This window comes from Pelodiscus sinensis, chromosome 1, assembly GCF_052426305.1.
Source record: "Pelodiscus sinensis isolate ZL-2025 chromosome 1, ASM5242630v1, whole genome shotgun sequence".
Taxonomy (NCBI): Eukaryota; Metazoa; Chordata; order Testudines; family Trionychidae; genus Pelodiscus; species Pelodiscus sinensis.
In genome coordinates this window covers 110204879-110223669 of record NC_143052.1, presented here as the reverse complement: position 1 = coordinate 110223669, position 18791 = coordinate 110204879, and the positions used below count along the sequence as shown (strand labels likewise).

General features: G+C 40.0%; 1 protein-coding gene across 10 annotated transcripts in view; it reads right to left on the bottom strand.

Moving 5' to 3' along the window:
- Positions 1-18791, bottom strand: part of ERC1 (ELKS/RAB6-interacting/CAST family member 1) — a 512836-nt gene that overhangs the window by 327142 nt on the left and 166903 nt on the right. For all 10 annotated transcript variants that reach the window (XM_075941054.2, XM_089775709.1, XM_075941075.2 and 7 more), the window contains one exon: positions 2539-2732. In XM_075941054.2, coding sequence (XP_075797169.2) covers positions 2539-2732 — 194 coding nt within the window. The remainder of the gene's footprint in view (positions 1-2538; positions 2733-18791) is intronic.

The window sequence follows — 18791 nt, the reverse complement described above, 5'->3', positions numbered from 1 at the left end:
ACGGTCCAGTGAGGTATGGCTATTTTACTGATGGGAAGGTTCTAATTAGACCTTTCAGAAAACTGGCTGCTCCTGGGTGAATAAAGACAGATTAACTATCCGAATCAAGTAACACACACAGATTGCCACTGGGAAGCCACAGTGAGCTATGGGAAAGGCCCATCAGAGTAAGATGATAATCCAAAGTAGCCATAATATCTGCTGTTTTTTAAAGATATATGGTTTTACTGAACCGAGACACAGAAATGTTTGCGCTTGGCAAGATATTTCCTGACGGAGTTAGTTTTGATCTAATTAAGAATGGCTTCCATGGCTTCAGAACAGGAACACTGTAAGTTTGATGCCTATCCAAATACCAAGCCATGTGATTAAGTGCATCAGGATTGGTATGCTTGACTTTGTCATTGTCTTGGGTCAAGAGATCCAAGAAGAACTGAATGCTGATAGCTGGATGGGACATTTGTAGAAGACTCAGAAATCAGAGAACTACCTGGGTGTTTGCAGTGATTAGGATGACTGATGCCTTATCCAGTCAAATTTTCTGTAAAACCCAAGGTAACATGGGGATGGGAAGAAAGACATAACTGAAGTGATCTGTCCAAAATAAGAGAAAATTGCCTCTGGGGTGCTTTTCTTAGATCTTTTGGAGCAATATATGTTGCATTTCCTGTTTGCCCGAGAAGAAAATAGGTTCTTAGTGGCAGTTGCCCACTAAATGAAATCCTTATTCACTTCTGAAATTTGTAACTCCTACTCAGGATAGATGGTGAAATGCCAACTGAGGCTGTCTGCCAACACATTCTCTGTTTCTGGGAGTACACTACTAAGAGGATTATATGCTTCCGGATTCACTAGTACCATAAGGTGATCACTTCTATGCACAGGGAAACAATCTGCAGAGCTGTTAAATAAACAAACTGGAGCCACCCATTAGCAACTCCGAAACACTGCTCTAATTCAAGATTTTAGGTAGCAGCGTCCGTTTGGGGAGGGTAGACCCAAAAGAAAAGAAATGGAAGCTATAAATTACGAAATGCCCTTGAGGACTGATTCCCCCCTCCCTCCCCAAAAAGGAGGGGAAAAACATGAAAGAAAAAACATCTAACAGAAAAACCTCCTCTTTACTAAAAGGAAATTAAAAACTCCAAAAATCACTAGCACTTAACCTAACACTACCCAAAGAAGGAAAAGACAACTGTTCACTCTCTTTGAAGCCAAAAGCAGTCAAGAAGGAAATGAGGGAGTGTCATATGTGCAGCTAACCTAGAAGCAGACCATAGAGGGCAAAGGTGAATGTCCAGGCCAATTAGAAGTACAGGGGTGCAAACATCTCCAGTTGAGCACCCAAAGGGACACTACTCAAAGTAGAATGCATGCAAACCAACAGTAGAATATATATAAGAGCTAGCACTCAAAGAAAACCCTCATTATAAGGGTCTTCAAGTCTTCAGATTTTTTTCATGCTGCAGAAAAATGAGTTAAATTATAGTTCCACTTGAAAAATCTGCTCACAATAATTGATAATTTGATAACCAATCAGATCAATTATATTCAGCTTATATCTCTAGCATCATAATACTGTCTGAACCCCATATACCGAAGAGTGCCTGAGTCTGATTAGGTTTCCTCTGGTAGAACTGTTTCACAGCTCTCAATAACAGCAAGGAGGAGAACCTGAAAGGCCCTTCAGTCATGGCTTTAGTAATGTTACAAATGAAAGTTCTGCTTGAGTCTCTTCCTCAACTTGTATATTTTCCCTAACACTAAATTCAATGCAGTTAAATTCTGATGGGATAATATAAACAAAACAATTCTAGTATCATTTAGTTGCTCCATGCTAAATGATGTGCAATGTGAATAGCAAGGCAAACACAAAATATGTGTTATTTACAGAATAGGAAGTCAGAAAGTAACAGATTGTTATCCCTACTTATCGTCTATCCTGACATTTTGCTGAGGACACAGTAAGACAACAGAAGCTGTTTCCATGCCTCCCACGAAACCTATTGCCAGGAATTCTGATCTCCAAAAGCAAGTGGTATCACACACAACATAATTCCCCAATCGGAAAATGAGTAAGATGTAGTAAAACATCAAAGCACCATACCTCCAATACACAAAGAGGGAAATTATTGAAAAGAAAATGCTGTAGTTAAATATGATTGGACAAAAGCAAATCTGTTTCCTCTGCTTCATGTAAGTTGACGTTCACTTCTGTTTCTATGAGTGCACAGAATTCCACAATATCTATCAAAGGGATTTGCAATAACAATTAGCATTCCAGGCCCTATACATTTATTTTCCCATTCTGCATTGGAGGTCAAACATATTTCAATATATTATTAAACCAGCAACATATACTTCTTTATTTCTCTTCCCCAATAAGCACAATTATTTCAGCAACATTTCTTCCCATCTTCTTTTCCCTTATAGTTCCCAAAACAGGCACTTAAGGATCATTGAAAAAGAATAAACTAAATAATTAATTTCTACTTCCTTCAACCCCTCTTCTCCCTTGTATCCATATATACCTCTCACCTCTCCAATTCTGCTATCTTTTTATCTTTATCATTCTTCTCATTTTCCATCTCCTTCAGGATTTCCAGCAGTCGATCCACTTCAGCTTGAGCCTTACTGGTTTCTTCCTGGTACAGTGCCACCTCCTGCTCCAGCTTCTGGAATCGGTCATTCAGCTCTGGACTTGCCTTGGCCTCCAATGTAGCTTCATGAGCCTACAAAGAAATCCATTCAATAACAATCTCTCACACATACATAATATATCCACAATCATTTCAAGGCTGCATAAAGTAGCCAAATAGCTATCTCTGAACGATAAATGTATCCATTAAAATGACAGGTTTACTGGGCACCAAGTTCCTATCAATGGGATAGAGTTAATATAGTGAAACAGATGTTTTGTATGGATTTTTAAAGGGAGAGTTGACATTTAATTTTCACCATGGAGGCAGCTCAGAAAGAAAACAAGTAATTTCAAAAATTATTTTTCCAGATATGTGCCTATTTAGTGCCATCTTTTCAGCACCTCAACAAAAGTCTGCACACACAAACCTTATCTGCACTGGACACAACACTGCAGTGTACCCATCACCAGCCTGTTAGCAGCATTAACTGTGTTCTTTCAAAATCAAAACTGAAGCTGATTTCTTGATGAGGAAAGAAAACAGTGCAGGGTAATGGGGTAATGATGGGGGGAAATAAAGGAGTATAATTACACTTACTCATAAGAAAGGAATGTATTTGAGAGTATATTTAAAACTTGGAGAGATGAAAGTACAAGGGCTCCCAGAAATTACATTTAGAGCACAAAGAAGCATTATAATGAGAAGACTCAAGACCAAGTGATCCAAGTAAAGACCCTATTTCAACTGGCGTATAGGAACAGTATGATGAATTTATCTGGAAGTAAATCTTGTTCCACTGAAAAGTCACTAGCTTATTAGTAGAGTGAAATAGAATCCAATAGTTAACACGCATGGTAAAATCAGAGAGAAATGGATATACATACTGGATTTTAACCAAACAAACCAAGGATTAGATTCCCAATTAACTAAGAACAGTTTTCAGCATATATGGAATGAGGGAGATGGAGAGGACATACTTATCTTTATGCTACCTTTTGACTCTTCCTTGGCCTTGGAGGCTAAACTAACCCCTGATACAAGTAAAAGCAGCTTCAGGCCTGGTCAAACTTGTTTCAGTGGATTGAAGTTTCCCAAATGCTTCTCTGCCAGCTAAGACTACAAAGCATACTGTGACATCTATAACATGGCTGATGTTTAAATTATCTATGCTGTTGTGGAAAGGGGATTTACAAGGTGCCAAGTTTCTGACCCACAGTGTGGCAAACCTAAACCCACTGCACTTGTCTAAATAGTCCAAGAGCTATTTTTAAATGTAATCAAAGCTACAGCTACAGCACCATATAAATGTCAGCATTATGATTTGCTGCTTGCAATGGGGGAACTGTAATGTACTAATAGAGCAAACATAAAAGGCAATATACTTCCTAGGAGAGACCACAATAAGAGAGTAGTGAGTTAAGACTAGTTTTTCCATCACAGACACAACTTGATTTCTTCCCTACTGAATATGGTTGCATGACCAGCCTCTCAAAATATTTGTCTTAACAAATGCTCCTCCAGGCCCTTTAATGCATCCAAAATACATAATCAGATAATCAGGATATATGAAAAAATGTAAAACCGGGACATTAGCCAGATTACTGAACTCCCTCATCCCAAATAAGGTACCATAGCTAATACAGATCTACTGTCCGGAGATCTCCTATTTCATATTATTTTGTATTAATAAAACAGTCTTTACAATTACACAAGAAACAGAAAAGAAAGAAGTAACATTTTATTTTTAGAATATTAGCCAACATGTCAGTTTGTCTGGTTCTTACAGAATTAGAGGACTGTTATCATTACCTTCATTGCTGGTTGCATTCATAAAACATGATGTTGGTACCTAAGATACTCTCAACTACACACAACAAAAATGGAATGTGAGCCTGTGGAAACTGGAAACCAGTTTGCAGGTTCTGAATTACTAACTTTGGCCCAATTTCTGGGTTACACAGACGATGCATATTATGTGACTGTGTCTTAAATCCTATTAGATTAAATTATTGTATGAGAGAGAAAGCTAATTAATTTAGGTTTTTTCACAAACTCGCATAAATATCTGGAAACTGGACAGAATTCCAGCAGAAATTGGACAGAATTCCAATTTAATACTATGGGACACATTTCAAAAATCTATTTTTTTATACTGAAAAAAGAAATTAAAATAAAAACAATACATTCCTATAATATACACAGAGGTACAGTATACAATTAAGGTGTTATCTGCTAATTTCCTCTTCAGTGCACAATGGAGCACAGTAAAAAAGACAACAAAGCAGCTCTTCCCATTTGGGTACAAAAATCAGCATGCTCTGATCATCAAATTGCAAGACAATGAGTAAGATAAGGATTCTATTCTGGACACTGACTTGCAGTGAAAGATGGGAAAATCATTAAAAAAAATATTTGTCTAGGTTTTCTCATCGGTAAAATGGGGATAGCATTCGTAGTTATAAAGTGCTCATATACCTGAAAGAAAATACCAAGACCTTTTAAAATATGCAATTACTACCCTTTCTGTCATATTCAAATTCACATTATCACAACTGTGTGATAGCAAGCAATACAAATAAGCCTGTCAATACAATTTCATTTATAAACTCATTTTCACACATACAACATTTTGAAACATTGTTTTTAGACTGAAATAATCTGTTTCATCTGTATTCAATGGCAAGTTTTGGAGTTTGAACAACAGCGGAAGATAGGGGAAATGTGATGCTCCTCAGTGAAGATGTGGCATGTACATAAAGCTATTTTTAATTTCTGTTTATCAGAGAAAATTTGTAATTTTTGGAATTAGGAGAAAACAAGCTATGCAAGGATAACAATGAAAAACATCTTATTTTCTCTTAATTCCAAAAATTACTACAAATTTACTGCCATATACAGGAACTAAAGATAGCTTTAATATGGTATGTACATAATCTTCACTGAAGAGCATAACAAGCAAATTAAACCCCTAAGTAGAGTATAAAAATGTTGAAAGTAACTACAAATACTTTTTTTGTAAAATGAGTTGCCTTTGGGAAAGAAATGTTACCTCTTATGAAATAACTTCATCCATCACATTTTATATTCAATATTTATATAAAAGATACCTGGGCAGCACCATATTAGGCAACAAAGACATCATGTAGGAAATGACATGAAGGATAGGAAATACTGTGATACTAAATAATGTGAAAAATCAACGTATGAAGCATCAGAACAAACCCAAGAATTTTCAATTCCAACAAAATATTGGTGTTAATAAGCAGCTGCAAAAGCTGGAAATCTATTAAAACATTAGACAAAAATGTAGATGCCTTCAAAAATAAGTACCTATGAAATATTCTTGACATTGGTTAAAAGGACTTATCACCATCAAAAAAGGTATGTAAATCACCAGACAGAAGCTTGTTTCCATTAGAATTAGAAGTAAATACATGACTTATATGGAGCATGCAATCTAGAAGCCAAAAGGAAACAGTCAAGTAGAAACCAACTGGTGTGAAGAAATGAGAGCACCCGAGATAAACCATAAGAAGCAACCATAGCATGGAAGGCAAGAAAATGGAAAGCAGCAGCAAATGACAAAGACAGATGACTTCTACCCTGCATGCAGACAGTAGTGTAGGAAGGATCTGAAAAAAAAGTGTCTTTTGGGAAATAGTTTATTATGAATTTCCTTATCTTTGTGCAAGGAACATGATGTTGTGATGGTGCCCCCACCATGTTTTATGAAAAACTGCCTTATGAATAGAAATATGCATAACTCTGAGATGCTTTGCTATTTACGAAATACCTCATGTAATCTGTCAATTTTAATGTTACAATCTGCTGGAACTGCATATCCTATTTTGGTACATGTAACATTCTTGTATATGAAGTTAGAAATATGAAATATGAGACTGTTTAAAATGTGCTAATGAGAGCCTCTTCTCCCGAAGCTGTAACAACTTTGTGATCAGCTTAAAGACTTGCAAACAGCTTTGTTTGTCCTTTAAGTCCAGAAGGTGGCTGGTCCTAGGAAAATATATGAACTGGTACTGGGATTCCATTTTGATCCTGGTATTTTTCCATGGAATGAGGGATATAAAACAAAAGACTCCCACCCTGGGGGAGAGTCTATTTAAGCAATGAGAATCTCTCAGCCCTTTGTCTTTAACTGGCCTGAGGAATGGCCTGGCACACTAAGATACAAAGAGGGCTGGAGACCCAAGTCAGAGCAAAAGAGTTTGTCTCTGACTTGAAGATTATGCCTGAAACAAGAATAGTTCTTTAGGTTAAAAATTTATATGCAGTAAGTTTTTTAGTGAATTAGAGCTAGCTATGCATTTTCTATTCATTTTAATTTAGTAATTTACTTTGATCTGTCTATTTTCACTTGCAAAAACTTAAATCTTACTGTTTATACTTTTGTTTACAATCAGGCCTACTGTAAATAATTGGTTCCTGACGGGACTAATCATTTTGCATTTCCCTCTAATTGATAAAGGGTGCTTACCTGGTTGGCTTTCACTGTAATGAGGACAAATACAATATGGTTTTACAAAAACTAGATTGCACCAGATAAACCTAATCTACTTCTTTGAGAAGATAACTGATTTTTTAGACTCCAGAAATGTAGAAGAATCTAATCTATCTGGACTTCCATCAGGCATTTGATACAGTTATGCATAGGATATTATTAATGAAATTGGAGAGGATGGGGATTAATATGAGAATTGAAATCTGGCTGAAGGAGCAACTACAAGAGATCATACTGGAAGGTGAACTGGAAGACTGGAGAGATATTACTAGTGGAGTCCTTCAGGGACTGGTCTTCAGACCAATCTCATTTTACATTTTTATTACTAACCTTGGCACAAAAAGTGAACATATGCTAATAAAATTTGCTGATGACACAAAATTGGGAGGCATAGCTAATACAGAGGAATTTCAGAATATCACCCAAGAAGATTTGGATGATTTTATAAACTAGAATAACAGAAACAGGATGAAATGTGATGGTGAAAAATGCAAGCTCATGCATTTAGGGACTGACAACAAGAACTTTTGCTGTAAGCTGAGGACTCATCAGTTAGAAGTTACAGAGGGGGAGAAAGACCTGAATGTAGCAATTCATCAGTGTGATGCAGCTGTGAAAAATGCTAATGCAATCCTACAATGCAAGGTATTTACAGTAGAGACAGGAAAGTGTTAGTACCATTACATAAGGCACTGTTGAGGCCTCATGTAGAATACTGATCTTCCATGTTTAATAGTGATAATTTCAAACAAGAAGAGGTACAGAAAAGGGCTACTAGGATGATCTAAAGAATGGAAATCCTACAGTATGAAAGGCAACTCAAAAAGCTGGGCTTGCTTTTGTCTAACCAAATGAAGGCTGAGGGGAGCTATGATTTCTCTCTATAAATACATCAGAGGAATTATTTAAATGAAGCACTTACATGGACACAAAAACCAAATAGCTATAAAGTGGCCATTGACAAGTTTAGGCGTGAAATTAGACAAAGGTTTCTAACCATCAGAGTGAAGCTCAAGAACAGCCTTCCAAGGAGAGCAGTGGGAGCAAAAATGGCTTCAAGACTGAACTTGATAAGGAGGGGATTGTATAATGGGACTGCCTATTATGGCATGTGGCCCATCAATGACTGGCAATAGCAAAAACCCTCAACTGCTAAAGATGGAACACTAGATGAGGAGGGCTCTGAGTTTCTAGAGAATTACTGTTTCCCAGGTATAGGTCCTGCTCACATCCTCAGGAACTGATATCAATATTTGGGGTCAGGAAGGAATTCCGCGCCCCCAACCTCAGATTGGCTGACACCATGTGGGTTTTTCACTTTCTGCTGCTTGCAGGTTTAAACAAGAGTAACTGAATTCTCTGTACCTTGAAGTCTTTAAACCATGATTTGAGGAATTCAGTAACTCAGCCAGAGGTGATGGGGTTATTTCAGAAGTAGGTGAGATTATCTAGCTGTTCACAATAGTACCGTCAGACCTTAAAGTCTATAAGTCAAGGCAAATAGCTCCAACACTATCCACAGGTGGTGAGAAAGAAATGAGCCGGAAGTGGTAAACATGCCCTTCTCTAAGAGCACAAAACAGCAAGGGCACAAGATCTGCCTGGTGGTATCACTGGCAAAAGACAGTGTTCAACAAAACTGGTGACCTTGATCTTTATTTTCATTGAATCCCAGTTTGTCCCCCATATCCAGATCACAAACACCTGCAATGGAATGTATGTGTGTGCAATCAAAAGAATATCAGCCACAAAACTCAACAATAATTCTGGTGTGTGTTTATACACAAATAGATTTTCACTAAACACTGTCAAAACCAGTAGAGATCACACGCCCTAAGAGGTCTAAAAATATAATTAATATAAAAAAGCCCTAGAAAAATCTTTGATGCAAAGCATCTTGGATAGTGTGTTTTACAAGGTGAAGACCTTATTTCCTAAGCAGAGGTCTACAGCTAAATTAAGATAGCATCACCAGGAAGAATGTTACCTATTGCTATTATTTAATACTTCCTTGCTGTGATTTAATCAGCATAAGAACGGCCATACTGGATCAGACTAAAGGTCCTGTCCCAGAGAGAGGGAACAGAACAGGTAATCCTCACATGATTCCTGTTACCTATTTACAGACAAACAGAAGCTAGGGACACCATTTGTACCCATCCTGGCTAACAGCTATTGATGGACCCAACCTCCATGAATCCATCTAGCTTTTTTTTGAAACCTGTTAAGAGTCCTAGTCTTCACCACATCCTCTGGCAAAGAGTTCCACAGGTTGACTCTGCATAGCATGAAGAAAAACTTCCTTTTGTTTGTTTTAAACCTGCTACCTATTACTTTCATTTGGCGATCCCCTTGCTCTTATATCATGGGAATAAGTAAATAACTTTTCCTTATTCGCTTTTTACACAGCAGTCATGATTTTATAGACCTCTATCATATACCCCCTTAGTCTCCTCTTTTCTAAGATGAAAAGTCCCAATCATTTTAATCTTTCTTCATATGGGACCCATTCCAAACCCCTCATAATTTTTGTTGCCCTTTTCTGAACCATTTCCAATGCTAATATACCTTTTTTGAGATTAGACGACCACATCTGTACCCAGTATTCAAGACGTGGTGTACCATGGTTTTATATAGGGGCAATAAGATATTTTCCGTCTTATTCTCAATCCCTTTTTTAATGATTCCTAACACTCTATTTGCTTTTTTGACTACCGTTGCACATTGAGTGGATGTTTTCAGAGAACTACCCACAAAGACTCCAAGATCTCTCTTGAGTAGTTATAGCTAAATTAGTCCAATCATACTGTATGTATAGTTCAGATTATTTTTTCCAATGTGCATTACTTTACATTTATCAACTTTAAATTTCATTTGCCATTTTGTTGCCCGATCACTTAGTTTGGTGAGATCTTTTTGAAGCTCTTCACAGTCCACTTTGGTCTTAACTATCATGTGCAGTTTGGTATCATCTTCAAATTTTGCCACCTCACTGTTCTCTAGGTCATAAATAAATAAGTGGACCAGGACTGGCCTCAGGACAGACCCTTGGGGGACCCTGTTAGTTGCCTCTCTCCACTCAGAAAACTTACCATTTATTCCTACCTTTTGTTTCCTGTCTTTTAACCAGTTATCAATCCACGAAAGGACCTTCCATGACAACTTATTTTACTTGACTTTCCCTCAACAAATTCTGTTCATCTATGTTCATCTACCTTTCAATGCACTGATGTGAGTGTTTAACCAGAGATTAACCAGAATGCTTTTTTGCACAAGATTCCTATATTGTGTGGAAATTCTATTGCAATCTTGCTGTGACAATGCACAGACAGGAACGATGATAGCAATGCTACAGGATGCCACAAGGAACTGACATGAAGGGAAACAAAAGGGTTGTACCACATCTAACTGCCCAAGTGGAAAGTGAAGCTAAGCAAATGTAGCAAAAAAGTACAAGCATCTCAAGACTATTTTGAGTACAGCTGCTCAGGCACTTGAAACCTCCTTCGCCCACCTATATTTTCTACACCCACTACCAAAATCTCACCAAAAAGAATTTCTATTTGTCCAGGAATATAAAAGCACAAGTGAATATGCATGCAACACATACAAAAACAAATGGGGCTGGCAATGGTCCTCCTGTTTGTCAGGGAACTTACTGGCTTGGATGGATGGCTCAATAAAACTTCAGGTTGCTAAAGGGAGATAAAAGGAAGGGGAAATTGGGAAAAAAGGAAGAGTGAGAGAGAAAAACAGATGTAACAAGAAAACGATTTAAAGACAGATGTAAATATTCATTTATTACAGCTCTTAAAATTATGGGTTTTAGTAATAACAACTTTGAAATAGTACAAAATTTGATGATTTAAATCTTGGCATTATCAAAGCCAAGGTTTTACCCCAATATTCACTCCCCCTCTCTTTCCAGCTGTTTCTACCCAACCCACACTTTGCTGTCTTATGCTGTACTCAGATTTACAGATGACAAGTCATACAGCTTAACAGATTGGGTAGAACTTTTATTTCTAATACCTCATATAGATTAATTATCAAACAGGTAAATATTTCATGAGATTATCTTAAAAATAACAAACCAATGGTGAACACAGTTGATGGAAAAGAAAAATTATAGAAAGCCTCATTTCCACAGTAACCAGTCTCTAGTTTTCCTTCCTTGGTTGGAGAGTCGAGCCCATTAAACCTGTTTTGGGTTTTTTGTTGTTGTTTTTTTAAATGAATCACTGCTACTGAAATTACTATGCTATGAATGAAATGCAACATTTTCCCCCAATCTACAAGCCTGTCTGTAAGATTTCTAGTCATAACCAGAAAGTCTTTCACAAAGAAAAGCCATAGAACCCAAATCGGACTAAATGTACTCAGATTCTGGGAAACCCACAATTTGGATGAACACTTCACAATCTTATGACTTTACATATTCTCTCTCCCTGGAAAGATATTATACCCTTTAACTGGAAGCAAGGACATCATAGCAGCAGAGAATACCACAAGTATGCCCAAGCATTGACCTAATAACTTTGAAGAGGATTTTCCTGTCATAGAGCTAGCGTTAGCATTCTCCTCTGGTGCAAAACCTCTAAAACTGGTCTGGATTGGGAAATTGGCTACAACTATGGTAGAGGATTTGCTCCTCTTGGACCGGATTCTATTGTTAGGGCTACCTAAGACAACAAAAATCACTTCATATATAGGAACAATGAGTAGTCCTATGGAACCTTAGAAACAAACAAATATATATATATAGTATCACGAGCTTTTGTGGGCAAAATCCACTTGATCAGATGAGCTGGAGTGGAGCTCATCTTTTTTTTAATTATAATTTCTCTCTCCACTTAAGTTCATCTCATCTGAAGAACTTGGTTTTGTCCAAGAAAGCTCATGATACTATATCTATATAACTATATCTATAACTAAGACGGCTACCCCACTGAAACTTTTATTCATACACAGGAGTAAGGCAAGAGGCAGGAGAAGCTGGAAAAGAGAACACTCAGAACTAAGGAAAAAAGATTATCACTTGAACATATATAAGGAGGAGGCATATATATTTGAAAGTTAAATTTTCTAAAGGTGCTATGCACAGTTCTGCAGAGGCAAAAAATTCTGAAGAGAAACTTTTGGACCAAAGCCCCATAATACCTATCACCTATCCTGAAGCTTCAGCTGCTTTCATCCCAGTAATTATGAAGACCTAGTCAATTAGCCTAGTTCACTGGACATGCAAAATCAACAGACACACATGATGCCCTTTCAGTATTCAGAAGTTCCTGCACTATTTCTTTTTCCTCACGTTTTTTTTAATCCAAACTGTTAAACATCTCAACAGTTCTCAGTATAGCAGTGAATGACAGCAGAGGGATTAGAGTGTTCAGAATACAGAGATCTGTATAGTCGCAGGATCATTATTGAAATACAAGGATACAGTGATTATGGAAATAGCTGCATTCAGACAAACTATCACTGTCACCCTAAGAGAGTACAAGAAACCAGACAGAATAAGAGTAACCGTTAAGGAAACAAACAGAAACCATGAAAATCAGAGTTTATGGCGGGGTGGGGAAGAGGCTGCCAGCAGGCTGAATCTGGCCCTCCAAGCCACCAGATCCAGCCCGCGGCCACCTTGTTGGAACCCTTAGGCAGAAAACAGCTCACACTTTGAAAGCCATCTGTTCTCCATTCTGGTTGCAAAAGCTCTTAGCTCCTATTGGCAATCTTAGTTTCTGGCCAATAGGAGCTGAGATTTTTTGCTGGGAGCAGGGGCAGCGTAGTAAGCCTTCTCCCTTCTTCCTCAATCACCTCGCTCTCCCCCTCCCCCTCATGCCCAGAGCATAGCCACATGCAGCAACAAACAGCTTGCAGCAGACAGTCTGCCTCAGGTTTCTGCTGGTAAATGTATCCTAGCCAGAGCCTGCCTCTGGCACAGCAGCCCCCGCCCCTCCATATACCCAAGCCCTCTACCCCCTCCTGTACCCATATCCCCTCCCAGATTTGGCACCCCAATTCCCTGCCCCAGATCACAATCCCCTCCTATCCTAGATCACATCCCAAAATCCTTCATCCCAGTGCCCTTCCCTAGGTCACAACTGTCTCCTTCATGCAAACTCCCGCCCAGGCCCCATTTTCCCTCCTGCAGCAGGCAGCCGAAGCTGGAGTTGCCCCACCCAGCGGACATGCACCTGTGCCCTGGAGCTACAGCAGCCATAAAAAGTTGATTGAGACACACTCATATGGAGTTTTCATGTAGCACAAGATAAGTGTGGTTCTACTCTCAGCAAAAGGTGATGGAGAAAAGGGTGCCACAACTCCCACAGATGCCATTACAGATCACAATGTCTTTTATAAGCCTGATAGAAATGTAGCCGTGTTAGTCTAGTGTAGCTGAAACAAAATACCTAGTCCAGTATTTTGTTTTATAAGCCTGTTTACCTAGCTATAGTAATTAACACTATCTTAGCTCCCAACACTACCACAAGTTACTAAAGTGGATTTATGAAATGTAGTTTTTAAATGTTTTTTAATCAGAGCTGGTTTATGTATTTTTAACTATTTTACATACACAAAAAAGAGACTAAGCCATCCTGAAAACATGAAATTGTTTTAATGGCCATTTGAATAGCACTTAAGGGAAAAAATAGGGTTTAAGAAAGATTCACATATAAGGTTGCTCTTTCATACATTCACAGGGAAAGCTACCCAATTACAGTTTCTTAAGTCTGTATTCAAGCAGACTTAAGCACTACTTCTTTGATATAAAAATTCAGTGCTGCTGAGTGAAAGGAAATGTGCCAGCTGCTAGGAACACCTTTTAGGAAAAGCAGCAATTCTTTTCACAGCATGAAAGGAATGCAATTGCACAAAAAGAAATGATGATAGAGAACCCACAACACAACCAGATACTTAAAATAAAACCCAGAGAACAAATTCATTCCAGGCATAGCTCAATAAAGCTCAAGAAATAACTTTGTAAGGAGGGTGCTTTTTCATAGTTAATAATTGCACAAGTGCTTCAGTATGCAGCAAGTCATTGGACTACAGAAGCAGAGGTAAATCTGGGTTCATGGTATACTCCAGACGGAATTTGGAATAAAAATATTGAAAACTCTTCACACATTTTAAATTTTTGCATATTTTATTTGTCAAACCAACACAATACGATTATACTATTTTTAATTAAATTTTAATTATTCTGAAATAAATTACTGAAACAACTGAGATAGGAATGATTATATTGTTATTGTATTATTGTGTTATTTTGACAAATGAAATATGCACAACTTTGCAGAATTTTAAAATTTCAAATTTTTACCGCAGGATTCCCTGAAAAGTACCAGGGTTTTGTCTGACATGATCTGGATATGGGCAACTCTGTGGATGGCTGGGGGGAAGCTGGATGCACATGGATATGGTGAGAGGTTCTGGGTGTAGGGGAAGTAGTACAACTGATTTCTTTATACTTGACTGAAAATACAATGGATTTTTTTAAATCTAGCTTTTGATCTGATTCAAAGTCTCTTTATATCATTCTGAGCTACCCCTTATATAGACTTTTCCCCCTAAAGCTTCTATCCAGTATAGGAATCTCTAAAATGGAGAGTAAGTACAAGCAACTTCCCAGGAAATAAAAAGTGGTATCATTAGGGATGTAAAGTCTTGTTTAATCAGTTAACCAGTTAAATGTTAAGTTTAACCAGTTAACTGATTAAATGGGGGCAGGTGTGCCACGCTCCGGAGCTGGCTCCAGAACCCTTGCTTGGCTGCTGGCTCCCACCCCACGTGGCATGGGAGTCAGCAGCCTCTCATGGGGCCAGAAACAGCAGTCAGGGCAGGGGGTGGAAGAGGAGTGTGAGGGCAGGGGGTCGAGGAGGAGTGTCAGCTCCTGGGAGTTGGCAGCCTCGCACAGGCCCAGAAGTGGCAGCCTCATCTCACTGTTTGCATGTAGCACTGGAGACAAAGTAGGGATGTGAATGGTTAACTGGTAAACTGATGGGGGCTGGAGTAGTTTCCCTCATCTCCACACACAGAGGGCTGGCTCCAGCCTCATGGGGCACTATAGACAGCAATGCTCCAGCCCAGCTGGGGCAGCTCCTGTCTGCGGCAGGCCCAATTTGGGCATACAACAGGAAGGCGTGCTCTAGCCTGGCCAAAGCAGCCCCTATCTGCAGTGGGAAAGGCTGCTCCAGCCCCCCCCCCCCCCCCCTTAAACTGGTTAACCAGTTAAACATTACATTTAACCAGTTAGCCACATAAACAGGATTTTACATCCCTAATAAAAACATCCTGGTTATTGTAGAATTGTGACACTACCTTTGGGATGAAAACTGGATACGAGTGCAGTTGGACCCTGTCCTGAAGAAGATTGTGTATGGGGGTTCCAAAGTAAGGACCATAACTTCCAAGAGCCTTCTAGCAAGGTAATGGCCACCAGGAAGGTAACTTTCCAGGACAAGAGAAGTAGAGAGCATGTTGCCAAGGGTTTGAATGTAGGACCTCTAAGCCTTGACAATACGGGGTCGAAGCTGCAAGGTGGAATCAGCTGTCCCACCAGTGGCTACAGCCTGTCCAGCCTCTTGAGCAAAGGACTACAGAGCAAATTTACAAGATGGAGTTGACATTCACCTATGGGTGAAAAACTGATTGCAACCAGGTGGACTCTAAGGCTGTGTCTAGACTACATGCCTCTATCGTCAGAGGCATGTAGATTAAACACATAGGCAAAGGAAAATGAAGCCGCGATTTAAATGATCGCGGCTTCATTTACATTTATATGGCTGCCGCGCTGAGCCGACAAACAGCTGATCAGCTGTTTGTCCACTCAGCGCGCTAGTCTGGATGCTCCCCTGCTGACATCAAAGCCCTTTGTCGGCAGCCCCGTTATTCCTCGTGGGATGAGGTTTACCGGGGCTGCCGACAAAGGGCTTTGATGTCGGCAGGGGAGCGTCCAGACTAGCGCGCCGAGCGGACAAAAAGCTGATCAGCTGTTTGTCGGCTCAGCGCGGCGGCCATGTAAATGTAAATGAAGCCGCGATCATTTAAATCGCGGCTTCATTTGCCTTTGCCAAAAAAACAAATCTACATGCCTCTGCCGACAGGTCGAGAATTTTTTCCATTTTGCCTGATATGTGGCCCTGGTGGATGGCTCTCTGCTCCCCAGAACTTTTGGAACAGGATGTGAGCATGCTAGCTTCAAGGGATTCCATTTCCAAGCTGTGAAATGGAGGGACTCAGGTTTCATGTGAATCAGAAATCCATGAACCTTGGAGATGAGATCTGAAAGCAGAAGTACAGCGTCTGGCGTTTCCACTGACAGGTCCAGAAAGATGGTGAATTGCTGTTAGTGAGATCAAGCTGCGGACACCAAGATCAGAGTTGTTCCTTCCTCTTCGGTCTTCAGCAGGACCTTGTACTACTTTTTAAGTAGTAAAAACCCTATCCCTGGGTTCCAGAGGAACCTCCTTTACCATACCCACTTATGGGAGCATTTGCACTTCTTGGAGTAGAAGCTGGTTTTGAAAACAGTCTCTGAAAAGGGTTGAGGATATGGGTCCACACCTGATAGAAGCCAAATCAAAAAAATACCTGGAGGGTGGATCCAGGCACTGTCCTGGTACACTGTTCTTAGGCATACCCTCAAAAAGGACTGCTTAGACCCAGACGCCTGGTGAGCCTTGGGACCATAAGCTGATATGGGCTGGAGAGTAGGCCTTGTTTTGAAATTCCTGTTTTGCCTTCTACTGTAATCCTACCTTGACTGAGGATGGTAGAAACAAGGTAATGGTGGGCACTTACAGGGCTTCCTCAATTATGCTTGGGTATGTAGTGCAAGGGACTTTTGCATAGCCTTTAAATACCTTCAAGCTGTGGAGCTTAGAATATTTCTTCTTTGAAAAGAGACACATATCCTCAAAAGGAAGGTCCTGAATGAAGCTGCAATTCATATGTGAGGGCTGAGGCTGAGAGCCATGAGCTCTTCCTCATGACCATAGCCATAGCCTTTTGTACACTGGAGTCCACCTAATCTCCCGGTTCTCAAACTTTTTGGGCTCTGGAGCCCTTTACATGCGTATAAATTTATGCGGCGCCCCAGCGGTCCACTGATTGTGTGTGTTGTACCTATCGATATTTCCAGTTTGTCAACCTTGCGGAGCCTCTGGAGATGTCTCACGGAGCCCTGGGACTCCACAGAGCATAGTTTGAGAAACAGTGACCTAATCCAATGCTGCTTGAAAGGACGCTTTTGCCACATCTCTATCCTCCTCAATTAGAGTCAAGAGAAAGTTACTCACCTTATGCAGAAACAAGGGTTCTTCGAAATACATGTCCCTGTGGGGTGCTCCACTATAGGTGTCGGGTTGTCCTGGCGCAGCAGATCGGCATTTTCCCTAGCATTAGCTCACCGGGCTGCACATGCACACTAGTCTCCTCATGCTGTGCACACTTTTGTCTTCATGTGCACAGCCCAGTTCCCACCAATTCCTCATGTACACCCGAGTATCTGAAAAATATGTATAGAACAGGGACTCTGAAAGAGAGGAGAAGGGTGGGTAGTGGAGCACCCACGGGGACACACATCTCAAAGAACCATCATTATTGCATACGGTGAGTAACTTCCTCTTCTTCTTCGAGTGATGTCCCGTAGATGCTCCACTGTAGGTGACTTTGTAGCAACACTTGGAAACACAAAGTAGGCAGGTCTTGGAGTCACTGTTTAATGGCGGTTGACAGCACTGCCAAGGCTACTAAGGAATCATTAGTAAGGTGTTGAGAGATAGCATAATGCTCCATGAAGGTATGGTTTGAGGACCATGTAGCTGCACTGCAAATGTCCCATGGGAAATCCCCATGCAGGAAAGCTGTGGATGTTGCCTCGGCTCTTGTGGAATGTGCCCTTGGGAGCCCCAGGAAGTGGCTTGTTTCAAATGGCTTAGCATTGGGTAATGCAAGATAGTATGAGTCTCGATATGTGCTGCCATGAAATCAGATCTCCCTTGGAGTGCTCCAGCATGGAAACTAGTAATCGTTGTAACCTAAGAAAGAACTGGGTTCTACCTATGTATAACGAAAGCGCTCTTTGTACACCCAGGGTATGAGGGATAGAATCCTCCTGAGATGAGTGTGGCTTAGGATAAAATGATGGAAGAACTATTGATTCGTTGACTTGCAAATTGAAGCAAATGGGGGTTGGGTAAGAGTATCTAGCACCAGACAGTGGTGCCCTATGCCATGGGTTAAGGTTGTACAAGCCCCTGATGAATCTCTTTGTAACAGGGTGTGAGAATACTGAAAAGCCATCTATGGTGTGGCAAAGGCAGTGATTGCTGCAAGATGTACTCTAAGAGAAACCAGGGCTAAGGCAGATTGCTTTAGGAGAAGGATATAGTCTAAAAGGTCATCTAACGGGACTCAGTATAGATTGAATTATTTGTCGTTACACCAGGACACAAATCTGCACCATGTTGGAAGGTAGGTGGAGCATGTGGTGCGCTTTCTACTATGCATCAATACTTGTTTAAATGGTCCAAGCACAACATTTTGGATTCTTGGAACCAACAAGGAGCCAGGCTGCCAGGTGCAGAAAATGGGGCTGAGGGTGCAGGAGAATCCTGTGGTCC